Genomic DNA, 20,777 nt, shown 5'->3' with positions numbered 1-20,777 from the left:
GGCTTTGGTGGGAAATAAATGGCACTGTGTTGTTGACGGAAAAAGATCTTGGCAGGACTGTTGTTGTGAGTGTTCTGTGGCTTAGAAAGGAATTTCCTACAGGCTGGACTAACCATTAAAAATGTCTCTACCTTCAGGAGTCCCAGGCGTGCAGTAGAACCTCACTGGGGGAAATGTCAGCTTGGACCATGGGCGCCCGCGGTCTGGACAAACGAGGAAGTTTCTTTAAGGTAAAAAGCAAGGCTTGATTGGGATCGCTAATCTCTAGCTTGCTCCCTTTGCTTGGCTGCTGGCAGCTGCAGGCACTCCTGCGAGCTGCAGAGGGAAGCCTGCTCTCTGAGCCAGCTCTGGCCAACAGAGCTTGGAGCTCGCCTGAGCCCAGCTGAGCGCTGTGACTGGGTTTTACAGTAGGTTGGGGCTTTGCGAGATAGTGTTCCCAGGCCCAGGATTCAAGTACAGAGAGATGCCACCTTTTGTAAAAAAAAAACAATCGAGGCAGTCTTTATGTATAAGTTGTGTGGCTATTCCTGTTTCAGTTGGATGGTTTCCTGATGGAATCTAGACTCTGCATTCCTGTGAATCAGTGCTGTAGGCCCGTCACTTCTACTCTTTGCTTGAGCGCATGAGTCACGTAAGAGCTCATTAAAAAAGAAGAAAGAACAGATTCCTGGGTCTCACCCTAGACTGATGAAAGGTTATTCGCTGGTGTGTTTTATCAAATACCCCAGGGGCCTCTTAAGATCAGGCAAGTTAGGACCAAGCCAGCAGGATTAATAATGTACAATATGTTTTTTAATATTTGTATTGATGTTAATGGGATGAAATTACCCTGCTTGCTTAATGGGAAGAGGTTCTGAATGGATGTTTTATACACTCAATCCCTCTGTGTGTATATGTTTTAAATTAAGATTTCTGCTCATTTCTAATTTATGCTTGGGAATTAATTTCATAGGGTTCTTGCTTTGTGTCTTTCTGCTCATTCTAAAACTAATGCATACTCATTGTAGAAAACTTGGAAAATACATATTCATGTTAAAAAGTAGTAAATTAGAGGTAAAATGTGCACCTGACATCTGCCCTAAGCAGGTGTCACAACAGCAGATCTTTTCCCCAAAGGAGGGACCTAACTTTATTTAAAACCTAGGGAAATTGACGATGCTCAATAATTATCCCACCCTGGGGGGTTATAAGCATGTATTAAGGCTCATTTATATGATTCATTTTTCCAAGAGAACAGACTTGATGTATTGTGTCATTTATGAGCTACATCAGAAGAACCTGTTGACAAAGCAAAGCTAAGTTCATTGAACTTAGAGAACAGATCACCAAGACAGAACCTTATTGGTATTTAAGCAAGGAGAGGTCAGAAAGCAAACTTTAGCTTACAGGGATCCAGATCCAAGTCCTTTAAGCTGTATGTTTTAAAGCAGAGAACTGACTGAGTTTCAGCAAGATTTGTTACAATAGTTCAGGGTTGGTGGCTTCCAACACGGAGAGGGTCTTAAAGCAAGTCTTGGCAAGAAAATCATAGTCTGATAAGAAAATTGTTATCCCAGGTGAGCAAACTTTGCCAAAACAAACTGTTATATAAGAATTTCCTGTAGCAAACAGTGAGGTTATTTATTGGTTTACAGCCTTAACTTCCTGGGCAAGAATATCCTGGAAGAAATAGTTATGTTGACACAGATGGTCTCTGTCTTAATAGTTTTTCTCACTCTTACTAGTTAAGCTGTGTGGCTGTAGTGGTTTCAGTTCTCAGTAGGTTTTTTAAGTTTGAATCAAACCTGTATGATGTCCCCTCATGTAAGGCCAAAATGGAGAGGGGGTTATTCAAGTCTCCTGTAGACTAGGGGTAAGCGTCACCGGTCTTCTGGCTCTTCTCCCAACCTGGATTTTTATCCTATGCTGAAAGGATTTCTTACAGGCAGAAGGAATGAACCCAAACCCCTCCTTAACCCAAGGCGCTGAGTACAGCAGCCTAAGTACCGACTAGTCTGTAATTACCACCTTATGCTCAGGAAGCACAGTGGGATTGAATCTTATATAGATGTTAAAGTCAAGGCAAATGAAGGAAATGGAGTTCACTTGACATTATCTTTGCCATTCCTTGGTGAAGTGCCATGTCAGAGCCAATACCACCTATTGTTAAGTTCATTATAGCCAGTTTTTCCTGCAGTCCTGGGGGTTAGGATTATTTATTTATTTATTTATTTTCAGTTGAACATCAGGTAAAGTAGTTGACGTGTATCTGTGCTATGTCCTATGAAAACATCAATCAGGGAAGAGGCCTGTGACCTGCCTGAGCTTGCTGAGGGCAAGTTCTTTCCTTCATCACCCCTGAGTCAAATGCCCTTGAGTAAAATATTGGCAAAGACCCCTGCACTATTTAACTTGGTGTGTTGAGAAGCAGGCGCTGATTCACAGAAGCAAGATTATGCAGATCACGATCTGCTGGATGAGGAGTTGGGAGCCACCCACTGGTAGTCGGCAGGGAGCTCCCTCAGCATCGGAGCTCCCAGTTTGGGAAGGGAAACTCATGAGGTCATTTTGATTGAAAGTCTATTTCAGTGCATGCACACACAGGTGGTAGAGTCATAACATAGAAGGCAGCAGGCTACTTAGAAGGAGATAAGGGCAGAGATCCGTCATGTTTCTGCAAACTTCACTCTCAGAGGTTATTTACAAAGGAGCCCTGGGGAAAAGCAAAACAGACACTGGTGGCAGGACTCCTTCGCTTGGGTGGGCATGTGAATGCCCAGACCCTGCTTATGAGCAGGACTATCTTACTGAAAAATGCCTAGCCCGACTCAGAAAACCGGACTCAGAAAACCGGAAGCCTTGCTGTTGTCTGTTTTTGTGTTGTCATGCCAAAGCTTAAATTGTTTCATTTATTTAAGTCTGATGCTCAAGTAGTTCCCATGATATAGTTACATTCTACTTCTTTTCTTCCTTTGTTCTTTTTTATGGACATTGTTATTCTTCACTATGAGTTCTCCATATTTAGTTACAATGGATTGATATTAGCACAACAGGAAACAGATAACATTATTAGTTATTATTAATTATTCCATAGTGTGAACACATAATTATCTACAAGGGTGAAGTCAACAGCCCTTTGGACATTTAATACTGACCCTCTGGAGGGTCATTTTAAAAATAATAGGGTGGAATTCAGTTGCTGAGATTTGACACTCAGCCCATTCTAGAACTGGCTGGCTCTTCTTTTTCTCCTCACGCTTTACTTCCATCCACATTTATCATACACTGGGGGTCAGCCAGGCACCAGAGAGGGAAAAATCAGAGCTACCCCTGACTTCATGGAGTTTTCAGTCTAGAATCAGAGAAAGATATTAATCAAAAATTCAAGACTACAATTTATAAATTATAAGAGAAATGGTACTTTATGGTATATCACCTAATATGAGGGTCTAGAGAACTCTTTCGAAGAAAACAGCCTTGATCTGGGAGTTGAGGTTGCACCTGTACTACCTGGGAAGAAGGAATGGGGTGCACTGTGGTGTGATCCTCAAACGCTGGTGGCCGACACGCACCAGGGATGCTCTCTAACCTAACCTGATGGGGTCTCTTCACAATGTGGAGAATTCGTGACTACATCTGGGCTCACAATCGGATTCCACATCCTTATTACCTCTTTTTTGGTTATCTAGGTGCACGTAATTTTGTGTAAAGCCGGGTGATTGAAAGGCAGTCAGTTATCTCCTCCTACCCCAGTTTTGTTTTTCAACCTGAGTTGAAAGTGCAGAGACATTACTACCATTGCAGGCCTCGATTGTGATTTCCCATCTACCTTGGCTCTTAGAAGTGACTCAAATAAGTTGCAGGACAGAGTGTCTCAACATTCTGGAATAACTGAGAAAACTCCATTTTTGTTCGTGTGGAATCACATCTTGGAAGCTCTGGCCACACAAATTTGGTACTTGATAAATACATTTTCCATAATCCTTCACAGCTCCAGTTTTCCTTAACCACATATGAGAAACAGAAGCTTCCTCCTCTACAAGTTCTCTGAGAAAACACCTGGGGGAGGTGGGAAAACACCTGGGGGAGATGGGAAAAAACTCAGGTAAGTTAGCCACAATTACCTGTACCTTTAGTTGTATGAAAGAGGTTTGTAAGAAAGAGTAATCAGGCCCTCCCTGGTGGCACAGTGGGTTAAAGCACAGCACAAAGAAGCTTAAGCCACTTCTGCATGAGTTCGATCCCCACCTGCCCTGGAGGAGATCCACATGGCGAGGCAGACCTTTCCTGACCCGCCCACTGCTCCCCTCAGCAGTGTACTTCGTCGATCTGCCTGTTCTGCACCCCACTCTGTCTCTGGTGAATTCTTTCACCCTCCACATCTCTGGCCTGTACCTCAGTTCTGTACAAATAAATAAATCTTAAAAAAAAAAAAAAAAAGAAAGAGTAATCAAAGCTGGAAAGTTCTAAGTGACCCTGCACCAGGACAGAGAATTCCTTTCATTTCCTGAATCTCACAGCTTCTCTCAAGCCCCCAGCCCATCTGGCAAATGCCCCTCAAGTCTCCACAGTTCACACCCTTCTTTCCTTTCCTTCTTCTGCCTCCCTATTTAGGTTCTCATTCTTTCCTTCCTGGGCATTATGGCTGATGGGTATAACCCATTCTCACCACCACCACATGTGTGTAAGTGCTCTTCCAGCCATCTACTCTCTGCATGTCATCTCCGGCTGACTCTAATCAACACTTTTCACCTTAACATTTGAGGATATTCAGGCTTCTGCACAACTCTTCCTCCACTACCCTGTGTCAAAGTGGGGCTGTTCCTGTGGCCTGAATCTACCAGTGCCAGCCTCCACCTCAGCCTCCACTTCTCCCCATCAGGTCAGCCTAGACCACTTTATCCACTGATGATGGAGTGCCTGTGGACTGAAGTGTTTACTTTTGTCTGAACACAAATTATGGTGGATATGTTCCTTGTGAAGGCCTGGCTGTGGCCCTAATATTAGTGCCAGAAACTTCAATTCAGAATTCATAGCTCTGTTCTGACCCTACTTGTTCTGTCATTTTGTGGGACGGTACCAGAAGATTACCTGTATGCATTACCCACTCAGCAATTCCAGTTTCTTCCAGGAATGCCTGTGCTAGTCTGTTTTCACCAGCCTACAAAGTGGGTTAAAAGCCCTCTTTGCGTATAGTTGGCCCCTAGCCCTTCTATGCCCCAGAGACCGGAAATAGTTGGTTTTTACTAACCAGCGAGAAATTGTCTGACTACGAGGACCCTGCTTTCTTGTGACTCCAAACTGCTTTTTCTGTGGGGAGATGCTCCAAGCTGGGACTCACAAACCAAGTGGGGTCATTCATTGAAGGACCCAGCACATTCATTGAAGGACTCTCCACACAGTGGCGAGTCAGTGTGAAAAATCCCCGTTCGGCCATTTTGGGCAGTTTGGACAACAGATGCATCATACTTGTCTTTCAGAAAAGAAAGGTTGTGATTATGATTCAGAGAAGCCTACAGGGGCTTTCTGGCACCCTAATGACTACAGGTACAACTAACTTTGAAGAAATTGAATTTCTGAAAAATCAGACACTTCAACATACGTAAACCAGAGCTGATGCCTCACTTTAACCCTGCTGAGCACCTTCACAGTTTCTTTTCAACGTTTGAAAACTTATTTTCAGAAAACTCTGTCTGGAGATAAATTTTAAATCAACTAGAACTGACACAGCTGCACATCTTGGCTTGGGTGATTCCTTGCTCTTGAGTTTTCAGACTGTTCTTTGTGTGGAGATTCATGTCTCTGCACGCACAGCCCAGCACAACAGCTCACTGTTGTGTAACAGGGGACGAGATGGCAGGAGGCTGGAAAATAATGGGTGGAACCAAAATCCCATCTTAGTCAACAATTACATTGAACAAATCCCTCTGTGGATCTGTGGATACTTAAAAGCCAGGGAAACGGGTATTGCTGTCCTTGATCTCCCAGAAGGCTCCTGGACCTTGAAGAGATGTTAACCTGCATGCCAAGCCTCCAGGGGGCCACCAGGCACTGGCCTGTGGTCAGGAAAGGAATAAGCACCCTCAGGGGAAACAAAAGAGCAAGTAGAGATTTGGTCAGAACAATTGGCATCTTGATAATTATTAATGATGATATTGCAGAGCATACCTGAACGTCAGTTTTTGGTTGTATCCTTTGTCTCCTATGAGCAAATTCTTCATAAACACCTGTACCTAGAGAGGCCCTAGAGTGGCATTTTCCCACAGAAATACATACTAAGCCAATGATCGCATTTGAAATGTGCTAGAAATCACCTTTTTAAAAAAGTAAAACTGATTTTAATAACACATTTAATTTACCCTAGTATGTCTAAAATACTATTGTGACAACATGTAATCAATGTAAAAATAATAAGATACTACTTTTTTGGGGGAGAAGGGAGACCAGGTCTTTGAAATTCGGTGTGTTTTATACCAAGCATCTCTGCATTCAGATTAATTACATTTCATAGTGGCTGGCAGCTGCTATATTGTTATATTTTATTTAACAACAGATAGGAAAATTGAGAGCCAAGGAGGTTGGAGTACCAGTCCTGGGTAGTCCACACTAGGGATGGGACTTGGGCTTAAACTGACTTTCACCTTTGGCATCCCACCCTATTGGCCTTCCCAAGGGTCTGTTCAGATCAGTTTCCCTCTTTCCAGTGAGCTCTCCCAGGAAACTCCATCTGGAGAGGTCATGAGGATGGTCGTGTCCCTGGAGGGGCTGTTGGCTTTATTTGGACACACATATGTCTCAGCTCTCACCATCTGCTCCCTAGGCCTGCAGGATACAACCTTTTTTGGATGTGACTTTCTAGGAATGCCATGAACTTCAACTTTGGATAGCGGTTTTTGTTCATCTTCCCAAATAGTAATGAATTTCATGGTTTGTAAAGCAGTTTTCCCAGCACATTTTGATCAACCATCTCTGATATTAGATGTTGCTTATTGGGCCTGAATACATTCTTATTTGCTTCTTTTTAAAATCAGTCAAATGAACTCCCCCAGCTCCCTTCAACCACATATTAGCACAGTTTCCCTTAATCTCTGACTTTTTATAATTAGGAGGAGGACCAGGAGGAAGGTGTAGATTTGAAGAATAGTTGTGTCAGAAACATGACTGTCATATAATACCAATGAATATCTGTCAGATTTTTATTCAATTCATGCAGGAAACCAGTACAAGGCTGATTTAAAGGGTATTTTAACAAATAATGTACTTGTAGTTGATTTAGAAAGGTATTCTGTAAAAAGGATGCTGAGCTAAAATCAAAACTGTTTAATATCCTATAAGACAATAAATCTGTAACTTTTGAGGTAATTTTTTTTCTCTGGAAATCTTCAAGCTGCAATGCAAACTCACAGTGAGCCTTTTATTAGAACCAAACAGCAGAGTCAAACATAGGTACATTCTCCTCAATAATTAGATAATCGTTAGGTGACCTCATTAAAAAATACTCCAGAGTTCAATAAAGGACATACTTAAAAACAAAAAGACTCTTTCACCTGGAAATTTTTTTAACTTTCTAGTAAATAACTCTGGGATGAAAAGGAAAATATATAGAAATATATAGTGGAATTGCAGAATTTCTAAAAAATAATGGTAATTATGATAATCAAAATACTACCAGTATCAATGATATATATTTATTATTTATTATTTTTAAAAGATTTACTTATTCATACAGAACTGGGGTGCAGGCCAGAGGTAAAGGGTTGGTGAGAGGCTTCACCAGAGACAGAGTGGGGAGCAGAACAGGCATATTGATGAAGTACACTGCTGAGGGGAGCAGTGGGCGGGGTCAGGAGAGGTCTGCCCCGCCATGTGGATCACCTCTGGGGTGGGGAATCGAACTTGCACTGAAGCGGCTGTGGCTACTTTGCAGTGCTATGCCTTAACCTTCTGCATCACCAGGGAGGGCCATACATTTATTTTTTTAAAGCTATCTGTCTGTCTGTCTGTCTGCCTATCTATCTAATCTATCATCTACCTATCTACCTATCTAATTTATCACTGTTTATTATTAAACAATGTTCATAATTAAACAATTAAATATCTTTCTTCCCTTAGATGTAGTCCCCATAGAAATTCTTCCACCATACACCATCACCACAGTCCCCTGCGTTCCTCCCTTCCTCCTTTCAGCCCCTCTCCCTCCCATCCCCCTGCAAGATGTCTCTGGTATATAATTGTCTGTTTGTTTCTGTTTTGTTTTATTGTGTTCTGTATTGCTATTATTTTCCCCCAGATGTCTTAGTTGGTTTCCCTATATTCTTCCTAAAAGTGAAAACATCTGATATTTTTCTTTTTCCTTCTGACTTACTTTACTGAGCATAATTCTTTCTAGCTCCATCCATGTTGCTGCAAATGGCATTACTTTATCTTTTTTTGATTGCTGAATAGTATCCTATTGTGTATACATAAAAACACCTTGATTCAGGCAACTATTTTTGGGGCATTTGGTTGTTTACACATTTTACTTATTGTAAATAGTGCTCAATAAACACAGGGGTACAGGTATGCCTTTGAATAAATGTTTTTGATCACTAGTAGTGGAATTGCTGGGTCATATGGTAATTCCATTTTTAGTAGTCTGAGGAACCTCCACAAAGATTTCTATAGTGGTTGAACCAGTTTGTGTTCCCACCAACAGTGTAGGACAATTCCTTCTTCACCATATCCTAGCCAACATTTGTTGTTGCTAATTTTTTTGGTATGTGCCATTCTCACTGGTGTAAAGTAGTATCTCATTGTGGTTTTGGTTTGCATTTCCCTGCTTATAAGGGGTGTTGAACATTTTTCATATGCCTGTTGGCCATTTGCATTTCCTCTTTGAAGAAGTGTCTTTTAAGTTTTCTTGCCCATTTTTTTTTAAAGATTTATTTATTTGTGCATACAGAACTGGGGTACAGGCCAGAGGCTCAGGGGCGGCAAGAGGCTTCACCAGAGACAGAGTGGGGAGCAGAACAGGCAGATCGACGAAGTACACTGCTGAGGGGAGCAGCGGGCGAGTCAGGAGAGGTCTGCCGCACCATGTGGTCACCTCCAGGGCAGGCAGGGATCGAACTCATGCGGAAGTGGCTTTAGCTTCTCAGTGCTGTGCTTTAACCCTCTGTGCCACCAGGGAGGGCCTCTTGCCCATTTCTTGACTGGACTGATTGCTTTCTTTTTGTTGAGCTGTCAGAGTTCTTTGTATATCTTTGTGATCAGTCTCAGTGGCATACATTTAAGGCAGCAATCAGAGGAAAAATCAGAGCACTAAAAACTTTATGAGAAAAGATATGCACTAATATCTGGGCTCTCTGTCATAATATAAAATCCTTATGTTGATGTTTTGAATATGGCCCTGATGTCAGAGGCTGACAAAGTCTCTTTATGTGTGGATGTGACCATCAGGTTCATAGGGTGGAGGTGAAATGTATCTAAGTTATTTCCCAGGATAATACTCTCTCAAATGCTTTTATGTGTTAAGCAGAAAACCCCTTTCATCTCAAAATTTAAGGCTATATTATCTATTGTTGGGTTCCTACTTGTCCCAGATCTTACTGACTTAAAACAGCTAACATTTTACCTCACAGTTTCTATAGCTCAGAAATCTGAGTGCAGTCTAGCCATTGCCTCCAGCTCAAGGTCCCTGTGAGATTGCACACAAGTTATTGATGGGACTATATTCTTATCAAAAGCTTGATTCATGGGGACTCTACTTCAAAACTTATTTGGGCCTTTACTTCTCTGGGCTAGTTTCAGGACATGGCAGCTGACTTCCCCAGGCCACACAGTGGAGGACAGAGATGAAAAGTCAGTTTGTTAATAACCTAATCTTGAAGTGAAACCCCATCACTTCTACCATATTCTGATTATTAGAAGCAAGTGAAGAAGTCCAGCCCTCACTGAAGGAGATAGTGGTCAAAGGTACGTATACCAAGACTCGGGATTCTCTAGAGGAGAAGGGGGGAGATTTTGCAGGCAAAACAAAGAAAAACTGTTTAGTCAGTAGTTCAAATAGCTACAGAACCAAACTGACTGACATGAGTGAAATGAATAAATGGGCCTTGTGTCAGACAGGAAGTTTTGGTGGGAGCTATAACCTAAAGCTGCTAACTCAGTTCAGTCCAGCTGTTGTCCAGAGATAAATGGGGTCTTCTGATATATTTCAGAAGAGGCCAGAAATTCAGATTTCTAAGTAAGTTAATTATGAAACCCCATGAGGATAAAAGAAATTGCTTCTGAGGCTGGCTCTTGCCTGTGTGCTATCAGTTTGAATTTTTGCTTCATTGGTTTGGGAAGGGGACTGGCTGTGTGGAAAGTCCACACTTCTAATACTGCCAACCTCCTCTGAGGTACTGAGATATCAGTTGGGAATACCCCAGGTTCTGTTTCAGTAGTGAAGAATCTCTTGGTTTCAGCCAAGCCTTTGAAGACAAAGGATCATCTGTTATGGACTGGGGCAAAGGTAGGGCATGGGGCAGCAAGTTTCCATTGGCATAAAAAGTGGCTTGGGCCAGTCCAAGCTCACCAGACTATACAGGGACTTTAATTTGCAGAGATGTCTTCTCCCTTGTTTTAGAAATAGTGCTCATGTTTAGCTAATGGTGTAACTAGAGACCACTGTCCATATGGAAAGATGTCAAGAGAGAAACCAGTGTGGGATTCGGTGCCTTCTCACTGCTTTGTCTTACCTTCTAAAGTGGAGCCTGGCCTTCCCCAAAATATTTCCTTCACTTGCCTGTAGTTCCAACTGGGATTCATCTTGAGTTAGTAAGTAGCGTTTACTGGCAGAATGTTCAATGTTACAACTAGTCACTCACAATTTTGTGTAATCTAGGGCTTTCTGAATGGTTAGCTGAGATCAGTCTAGGGAAAAATTTGAGTTCATGTGTGTTGAGGAGGAAGGAAAGGAGAAAGATAAATTGGTATCTGTAAGAGGAAGGACAGGATTTGGGAACCCATTGTTGATGGGCGCCAGCCATACTGCATAAAAGTTTGTCAAGAAGTAACAGGTGAAGACTGCAGTCCACTTCTGGACAGTCTGAAGACACAATTACCCTTGACCCATACATCACATGGTTCCATGTAGGACTTCCATTTGGGATACATCTTTCATCACTGAGAGAAAACCTTTTCTATACTCAAACAATACATAGGATGAATCTCAAGCACAGGAGGTTTCTATTCGCAAGTAATTTAGGGTGCATCACTCTCCTGGCTCTACCAGCCTGAAACTCTACACCATCTTCATTTAAAGTGTTTATGGGTCCTCCCTGGTGGTGCAGTGGGTTAGGACTCAGCACTGCAAGCTGGCCACAGCCGCTTCAGTACAAGCTTGATCCTTGACTCCAGAGAGAAACCACATGGCACAGCAGATCCCTCCTGTCTCGTCTGCTGCTCCGCTCAGCAGTGTACTTCATCGATCTGCTCTGCTCCCTACTTTGTCTCTGGTGAAGCCTCTCCCCACCCCTGCACCTCTAGTCTGTACCCCTGTTCAGTATGCATAAATAAATCTTTTTTTTTTAATTTTTTTAAAGATTTACTTGTTTGTTCATACAGAACTGGGGTTATAGGCCAGAGGCTCAGGGGCAGTGAGAGGCTTCACCAGAGACAGAGTGGGGAGCAGAACAGGCAGATGGACGAAGTATACTTCTGAGGGGAGCAGCGGGCAGGTCAGGAGAGGTCTGCTGCGCCAGGTGGTCACCTCGGGGCAGGCAGGGATCGAACTCATGCGGAAGTGGCTTTAGCTTCTCGGTGCTGTGCTTTAACTCTCTGCGCCACCAGGGAGGGCCAATAAATAAATATTTTTAAAAAAATAAAGTTTTTTAATGGAGGTTCCATTTTGCAGACATGATTGAGGCGATCACTGGCCTTTGGTAATTAACTCAACCTCCAAGGCCTGGTTTCTCCCCTGTGGTGGGGTGGGAATAGGGCTGAAACTTCCAACCCTCCAGTCACTTCTGGCAACCAGATCTCCATCTTGAAGCTTTCGAGGGTCTTCCAACCACCAGTCACTGCTTAGCATAAACTTTGAGAGGGATGTGCAATAAATAAAAGACATTCCTATCTCCTCTCTCACTCAGGGAATTCCAAGCATGTTAGGAGGTATGCCAGGAACCTGCACAAAGACAGAATACGTATTTCTCATTGTGACACTACCATTCATGTCCTGCGTGGGCACAGTCTCTGCATTTGCATGCTTATTAGAAAGTAATTGATACTTGAAACATAGCCTCTCCTCAGTGGCATTGCCAGTGCTTGTTAGCAAAGCAGGCTCCATCAGTGGTTCTAAATTGTGGTGCCATCTGTGAGTACCCACTTTCCCTTGGCATTTGTAAGAAATGAAGATTCTAGGATTGTACCCCACACCTACTGAGTTAATGTTCTGTTTCAACAAACCTACCCAGAGGATTCAAGCTTGAGAACTGCTGCTCTATACTCTATATAGATCTTCCTTGACTTTCGATAGGGCTCTGCCCCATGTACCTATTGTAACTTGAAAAGATCCTAAGTCAAAAATGCATTTAATATACCTAGCCACGGAACATCATAACTGAACTGAGCCTAGCTTAAACGTGTTTAGGACACTTATATTAGCCTACCACAGGGCATTTTTTAAAACACAAAGCCTATTTGATTTGTGTAGAATATCTAATGTAATTTATTGACTACATACCAAAAGTGAAAAACAGAATGGCCATTTACGCTCATGAACGCGGAACAGACTGGCAGCTGTATCTGTCACAAGAGAGTATCACACAGAACTATATCACGAACCTGAGAAAGATCAACATTTAAAATCCAAAGATCAGTTTGTTCCGAATGCATATTGCTGTTGTGCATCATTGTAAAGTCAAGTAATTGTCAGTCATGCCATCGTAAGTTAGGAATGGTGTGTGTTTGAATGTCTCAATAGAATGATGCAAAGCATGAAACCTGATGTTATAGACCTCGTTTTATGCCTGTCTGGAAAATGGAGTAAGATCACATTCTCCTGTCAGTCAGTGCCAACCGAATACATAGATAATTTCAGCCATTCGCTCATTCTCTATAAACCTTGGCGTTATACTTGGTCTCCTGCTGATAAGATGATTTCTTTTCTCTCTTTTTAAAAGGTTTATTTATGCATACAAGAACTGGGTGTGTTGTATCCTTTATCACATGCAGCTGTGTGCCGTGGCCTCTCTGTGCACCTATGTGTGTAAACAATTTGGATAAGACCCTCCCACATGACTGCCCTGAGACAATGACCTGCATCACGAGGTGGCCAGGGACGCCTAGGTAACTGTTGACTGCCTGTGTGGTCAGAGTTCAGGGCAGTCTGGGAGTAGCCCAGAGATGACACCAAGCATCTGCATGGGAAATTCTCACTGTGTACGTGGCCGACATGCCCTCCCCTGGTCCCTATATAATTGATACTCTTTGTTTCCCCTGGACCCTGTTTCTCCTGCCATTGTCGCATAACCATTCATGTTTGCTCCCTAGTACTAAATAAATAGAAAGAAGTCTGCTACTGGACACCAGTGTCTTGCTTTGCAAATCTGCTCCACGACTCGTCTCATTGTCAATGTGTCCCTGTGGACACGCTGGTGTATCTTCGACCACCAGATGGGTATAGGCCAGAGGTGCAGGGGGTGAGAAGATTCACTAGAGACAGAGTGGGGAGCAGAACAGATGGATCTACCGTTATACACTGCTGAGGGGAACAGCGGGCAGGGCAGCGCCATGTGGATTAGTGCCCTGGTGGAAGATTGAACTGCCACAGTGCCTGGAGATAGCTTGATAGTGCTGAAATTTTAACCCATGCACGACTAGGGAGGCCCAGTCTTCTGATTTTTGTCTGCTTTTCTTCTGCATGCCCACGTTTTATTCACTCTCTCAAAAGCAATTGCACCCAGACACACCCTGAAAGACAGGGTGACTCAGCTGCCCCAAGCTCTGAAAGAGACGGAGGGCAAGAGCACCCCCACCAAAGGCTGGAATGCTCGATAGAATCAATGATACGCGTGCTGGAAGGTTCCCTGTGCTGAGATTCAGGGAGGCAGATTCCTCCCCAATCCAGTGATAGCTTTGGGGAAATGAACTCTTAAATCTGCCATTGGCATACCTGCCATTAGTCAAAGGGCCCGAGAACAAATGGAACATCATGTCCTTTGCTAAGTTCCTGGCATTTAGTCAAATGCTAGGATTTTGCTGCCACGCCCCATGTATACTACAACCTTTGTCCTTATTTGGTTACTTTTTAAAAAAATATTTATTTTATTTATTTATGCATATAAGAACTGAGGTGTAGGCCAGAGATGTGCCCCCACACCAGAGGATTCACCAGAGACAGAGTGGAGAGCAGAACAGGCAGATGGACTGAAGTACACTACTGAGGGTAGCAGCGGGCGAGACAGGTGAGGTCTGTTGTGCCTTGTGGGTCGGCTCCAGGATGGGGGTTAAGTTCATGCTACAGTGGCTGGCTGGCGATAGCTTGATAGCACTGAGAGTTTAACCCTTGTACCAGCAGAGAGGTCCTTAGTTACTTTTAAAATTTATGTTTGATTTCACAAATACTCTTCCCAGGCACTCTTCTAAGCACTTTAAATACATTATTAATTCTTACTTTTGATTTTATTTAAACTTATTTTTAATTTCTTTTCTTACTTCATTGATCTCCCTTCAGATGTAGTCCCCATAGTTCTCCAACCACCATAGCACCTGTGAACCATCACCACAGTCCTTTGTACCCTACCTGCCTTCCTCCCCCTTGCTGTTTGCCTCAAGTCTTTGGTCAGCTTGCAAGTTTTGACTTATTTTCTTGACCCTTCACTCAGTTTTCTTATGAGAAACAGCTGACATCCAAGTGTGTCGGAAGAGAGGCCTGTTCCGTCATTTGTCACTCAGGTGGCCTGTGTCTTATCTCATTTCAGACCTGGCCCTTGTGGCCTTTGGTGTGCTTACCTTCTATGAGGACCAGAGGGAGCATGTTGGTGGTGTTTCTCGCTCTGCGTCTACGTCCAGATTCTGGCTTGTTGCAGAGTTTTTCGGGACGCTAATGTCTTAAAGATGCAGGTGACTTAGGCTTCTGCGTGAAGACAGCAGTGTAGTCTAGGCCACTGGTTCTTTGGAAATATGGATATTTTTGGTTGTTACATCCTGGCTGGGGGTGGAGCTGGTTAGCTTCTTACAGTGCACAGCACTGTAGTTATTCGGCCCAAATTCCACTATGCTGAGGTTGACAAATCCTAGTCTGCAATGTAAATTGGAAATAACCCATGCCCGAGCTTTCTGTGAGGCAATCCTTCCAGAAGTAAGGGAAACTGTGTGCATTTACTCAGTTTGTCTCACCTAAGACCAGCTCGGTACTGGTCTTTCACAGGTACCTGGTGTCCAGTAACTATGCTGAATGAATGAAACAATGTGAATAGTCACATAATCAGCCTGTATTGATTCAGCACCTACAGAGGCAGGGCCCGTTCAGATGTTGAGTGTGCAGTGATAGGAACAGCAATAGAGAAAACTGAACTTGAGGGCGGGAGGAGGGCAGGGATTCCTGAAGGGCTGACTGGGGTCGGCTTCTGTGGGAAGTGGTGTTTACCCTGAACTGTGCTGAAGAGAAGAGACAGGGGAAAAAAACATTTCCTAGGTACAAGGGATACACATGCAAACACCAGGAAGTAGCCTTCCAGATTCTAAAACAACATGGTGACAAGTGTCATGGAGGTTGGGGGTGTAGACTGCCTTGAAAGGAGTAGAGGAGGGTAGTAGAGGTTGGGGTGGAGGGAGGAGTTGGCTTCTATTCTTAGAGCAGTTGGAAGTCGTGAAGGCTTTTTTTTTTTTTTTTTTCTCATTTATTTCACTTCATTATTTATATATAAATGTCACCTCATTCTTCTTTTGGTACAATGCATGGGTTTTCTTCTCAGGTGTACACCCCACAAATTTCCCATCACCAATTCACCCATGCACCATCAACATAGTCCCTTGTGTAAAAATATCTTTGCTCCCCTATTTTGATTCCTCATCCTCCCTTTCTTCTGCAGAGTCTCTGATTAATATTTGCCTGTTAGTTTTGTTTTTTTAATGTATCATAATTTTTTTCCTGATCTTTTATTTGGTTCCCTTATATACTGCCTTTAAGTGAAACCATCTGGCATTTTTCTTTTCCTTTCTGGCTTATTTCACTGAGCATGATCCCTTCTAGCTCCATCTATGTTGCTGCAAATGGTACAAGCTTATCATTTTTGATTGCTGAATAGTATCCCATTGTACATATACACACCACATCTTATTGATCCAGACATCTATTTTTGGGCACTTGGATTGTCTCCATATTTTACCTATTCTAAATAGTGCTAGCCATGAAGAGTTTTGAGGAGGGGCGTGGCATGAACCAACACAGGTGCAACTCTCATAAAATGTCACTTGGCATTATTTAGCACTGTGTTCCATGCATCAATCAAGAAAACCAAAGTTCAGTTTACCTCTTGGCTGGAGACCCTCCAAAGACCTAGAACCAGCCTCTCACCAGCACAGCTTGTGGTTGGCTTGTATTACTTCTGTCCTTGGTCTGTGGACCCAGTGGCTCCCTGCCAGTACCCCCATTCCACTCTTTGGAAACCCCTTCCTAACTCAAGTCATCTCCGTGTTGTTCTCTATTTTGTGTGTCCTCTTGACTTGTCTGGCACCTTGAACTTTGTTTTCCTTTTCTGTGCCTTAGTCAGAATTTGCTCCTGCTTGGAAGGCAAGAGGAGGCAGGCTGCAAACTCTGGTCATTTACTTTCTGAAATTACTGCTCTATCTGAAATACTTGGAGTGATCTAGAGGGCAGCAAAGGAGATAATCACTTAGGACAATGCAAATGACTACTCACTCAAATCCAGCCCAGGGGACCTGTATTTGAAATTGGGACTCAGCCACACCTGTTCATTTCTGTATTGTCTATACCATTTCCTGACCCCCAACTATAGGGCAATTTGTTGTAAAAATTCTGTTGCCCATAAGGCCCAAATATTTACTATCTGGTTCCCTATAGAAAAAGTGTTCTAACCTCTGATTTGGGAAATAATTGCATTTTCTTACTGAATTCTCAAAGACAGTTTGAGTGTTGGTGGTAGTAGCAGTATTACCATTTGCAAATGAACAAACAATGCCAGAGCTAGTAGTAAAAGAATGGTCTCTAAGAGCAGGGTCTGTTCTCTTCAAAACACATGGTTTATTAAAAACAGCTGGAAGGAGGGCCCTCCCTGGTGGTGCAGTGGGTTAAAGCACAGCACTAAGAAGCTAAAGCCACTTCAGCATGAGTTCAATCCCCACCCTGTAGGTGACCCACATGGCTGGCAGACCTCTCCTGACCCGCCTGCTGCTCCCCTCAGCAGTGTACTTCATCAGTCGGCCTGTTCTGCTCCCCACTCTGTCTCTGGTGAATCCTCTCACCACCTCTGCACCTCTGACCTGTACCCCAGCTCTGTATGCATAAATAAATATTAAAAAAAAAAACAGCCATAAATAAATATTAAAAAAAAAAAAAACAGCTAGAAGGAATATGCTAGAGTTCTTAACTTCAGATGCCTAGAGAAAGGCCAGATAGACAAGGTAAACCAGTAAAAACAATGCCCAGGAGAAATTTGGTAAATGGTAGCTGAAATGCGGGCTCAATATTGGAGTAATAGGGAGTGGTAGAGACTGTAGCAAAATGAAGAGATTTTATCCTATCTAAAGAAGGCAACACAACAAAATTAGTGTTTCTAATTTTCAAAAAGCTGGAAACCTAAATTTTATCTTCTGATTTTTGTGTGAAATATCCTATGTAAATGCAGAAGCTTTTTTCAAGTGTAAAAGGCAGGAGAAACCCAAGGCAAGTTGGACAAAACATAGCTGAATGTACCCAGAGGACACTGGGGATCTCTGATATATAACGTACACTGTAGCATGAAGGTCAGCACCTTCCTTGGGAAAGGTGGGGCCATAAAGGGGTGAGAGGCAACTCAAGACATTGCAGCAGGGAGCTGCCCTGGGCTCTTACCAGGAAAACATCCAGACTGTTAGCCTGGCTTCTGTCAGAATTTCCTCTGAACAGTGAGAACACTCCCACATTTCACTTACCTGCAAAGGGAAGAAAACACCCAGGAAACAAAGCAGATACAGGGATAGGTTTTGAGAGAGCCTCAGGGTCTTAGATAAAATTGTTTGCCTAGAGAACAGCCAAAGGGATTTTCAGGCATGCAGATATTAACCTTCTCAATTGTAATGAAGCCCAATGTAACTTTCCCTGCATCAAAGATAGGTGTACCCTGCCTGGGGAAATACTGGTGGGAGGTCATGTATGTGAATCCCAGAACCTTGGCTGCTGACCCCTGATGTACTATTACTAGCTATTTAGCATGAGGCAAACTCAGAGTCTCAGTTTTCTCACCTGTAAAATGGGATCAATAAAAGTCCTGTCCTGTTGCACCAGGACAATGTGATGATTCAGTGAATGGTGCCTGCTGCAGAGGAGGCCGCTGGTCAGGAGCTAGCTAACAAAACATTCCTTTACCTTTCCTGTGACATGTGACTTGGGCTTCCTGAGATTTCTCCCAAGATTAGGACAGCTCAGCCCTCTCTACTGTCTCGTCCACCGTGCTGTTGCTTCAAGGCCTGACAAAAGCATTCTGTTATTTTCTTTACAAAAGAATTTTACAGTGATTTTGGACATCAAGGGGAGAACCTTGAAAAACCCTCTGGTGGCTAGAACAATGCTGTGGAATGAAGCTCTCCCATGAAAGGGAGCTTTGAGAGTAACTGAAGTAACCCAAAGACATTATCAGGTGCTAAAGATTTGAAGTTTAAAAGTTCAAAGCTGTTCAGCATCAAATCAGAGAGGCAGAAATTACTGCCACACAGAAGTTAGCACTCCTGCTTCCTATCATTTCGAGAGATTTGTGGTCATTTGTTGAATATCTAGTTGAAGGAGCCAGATGTAGGAGTAGGGAGAAAATACACACAGGTGCACCATGTGTCCCACAGGTAGGAGGACCCCGAGCCAACCTTGCAGTCCACACTGTGTGACTCCAGAGCTCAGCGGTAAGCTCTCTGGGTTGCCCATATCAGGAGTCCCGATGAAGGGGTTAAGCCTGGGGTGGTTGGCCAGGCTTATGTCTGGCAACCTTATGCAGGAAGAGATGTGTGTGTTCTTGGCCAGACTTCATCTGGGGGGGCACACTGAGGCAGATTTTCAGAGCTGACCGAACTTTCTAGACAATAAGCATGTGCAGAGTGAGCTCAGAAGATGTGCTGGGTGGAATCAGGACAGTGGGCCCCGGCAGCTTGGGTTTTTTCTTATTCTACATCGTTTTTTGATTTTTTTTTCTTTCTGGAGGTAGAGGGAGCAGTTTCTCTTAGAATTAATTTCAAAGTTATAGAAAAGTTACAAGTATAGTACAAGGGATACTTCACAGTAAATGCTTTCATGTATGTACGTTTATACAGGCTACAAAAATACAAGGAATCTCTCTATTACCAAGGCCATATACACCCAGGCATTGAATTTTGTTTGACCATTCTCTTTCCATACAAACAATTAATTACATCAATAGGTAAATAGTTCATGCATAGGTAAATTTTGTCTCTCTATGTCGATGAATATGTAATATTTTTTCTGAGTTATATGACACATATCCACCTAAATCCAATGTGTATTTCCTTGGAACAAGGACATTCTCTTACATAATGATGGTAAATGGTTGCTATCACAAAGCAACATTGCTACACCACTATGCTACAGTTTAGTCCCTCTTCAGAGTCTGGCAGCTGTGCCCAGTATGTCCTTGTGCTGTCTCATTGCCCTTCACGCTGGGCCCAACGAGGCTCTCTGATGCATCTAGGCATCATGATAATTTAGTCCCCAAAAGACGCTGCTTTATTCGCTTTATTTTATTACATATTTAAATTTTGTACAATATACTATACATATAAAAAGTTTATATCAGTATCCAGCTTGATGAAGTTTCACTACATCCATCAGCATTGCTGGTACTCATTCTAAATGGCAATTCTGACATGAGTTGTCAAAAAAAAATCTCAATTCTGGCCCTCCTGGTGGTGCAGTAGGTTGGGTCGCAGCACTGCAAGCTGGCCACAGCCGCTTTAGTGTGAGTTCGATCCCTGGCCTTGGGAGGTGACCCACATGGTGCAGCAGAACTCTCCTGACCTGCTCACTGCTCCCGTCACCAGTGTTGATCTGCTTTTCTGCTCCCCACTCTGTCTCTGGTGAAGCCTCTCTCTGCCCCTGCACCTGTGGCTTATACCCCAGTTCTGTATAAATAAATCTTTAAAATAAAAATAAATTCCTTGGTTATTAGAATAAATGGTTCTCATGACATGACCCCAGTACATGTATGTACTTCTGGCCATGGCCTTGGGACTAGGTGATGTGGGATTACGGTAGCTTTGATGGAAAGACATGCAGGACTCCTTTAATTCAGCTTTTCCTTTTTTGTCCTGTGGCTTCCCATGGCCCCTTGGCCCTATTTCAGAACAACCACTCAGTGTGTCTTGATGCGTGCATTGGGATGAACAAAACTCCAGGAGCATTCCTCCATCACCTATCAAGTGGACCATACCCATGTCATCTGGCTTTTTTTTCTGCCTTCATCTGCTAATGACATTTGGGTTGCTTCTGTCTTTTAGCTGTTGTGATGCTGCTCTAAACACAGGTTGGCTTCTGTTTTGAAAGAACATGCTCTAAGTTCTCTTTCCCTATTCAGAATAGTAAAATCTATTCAGAGGCGTGTCACCCTCGG

The 20,777-nt window shown here is 43.1% G+C and overlaps 1 protein-coding gene across 1 annotated transcript in view; it reads left to right on the top strand.

Moving 5' to 3' along the window:
• The window catches only part of RIN2 (Ras and Rab interactor 2), a 191,447-nt gene that overhangs the window by 87,159 nt on the left and 83,511 nt on the right, over nucleotides 1–20,777 (top strand). The window contains exon 4 of the mRNA XM_012728374.1: nucleotides 138–230. Within this exon, the coding sequence (XP_012583828.1) occupies nucleotides 174–230 (57 nt within the window). The 5' untranslated portion in view covers nucleotides 138–173. The remainder of the gene's footprint in view (nucleotides 1–137; nucleotides 231–20,777) is intronic.

This window comes from Condylura cristata, unplaced genomic scaffold, assembly GCF_000260355.1.
Source record: "Condylura cristata isolate star-nosed mole 26May11 unplaced genomic scaffold, ConCri1.0 scaffold00022, whole genome shotgun sequence".
NCBI classification, from domain to species: domain Eukaryota; kingdom Metazoa; phylum Chordata; class Mammalia; order Eulipotyphla; family Talpidae; genus Condylura; species Condylura cristata.
Note: the sequence above shows the minus strand (reverse complement) of the source record. Positions and strands in the feature narration are given on the sequence as shown.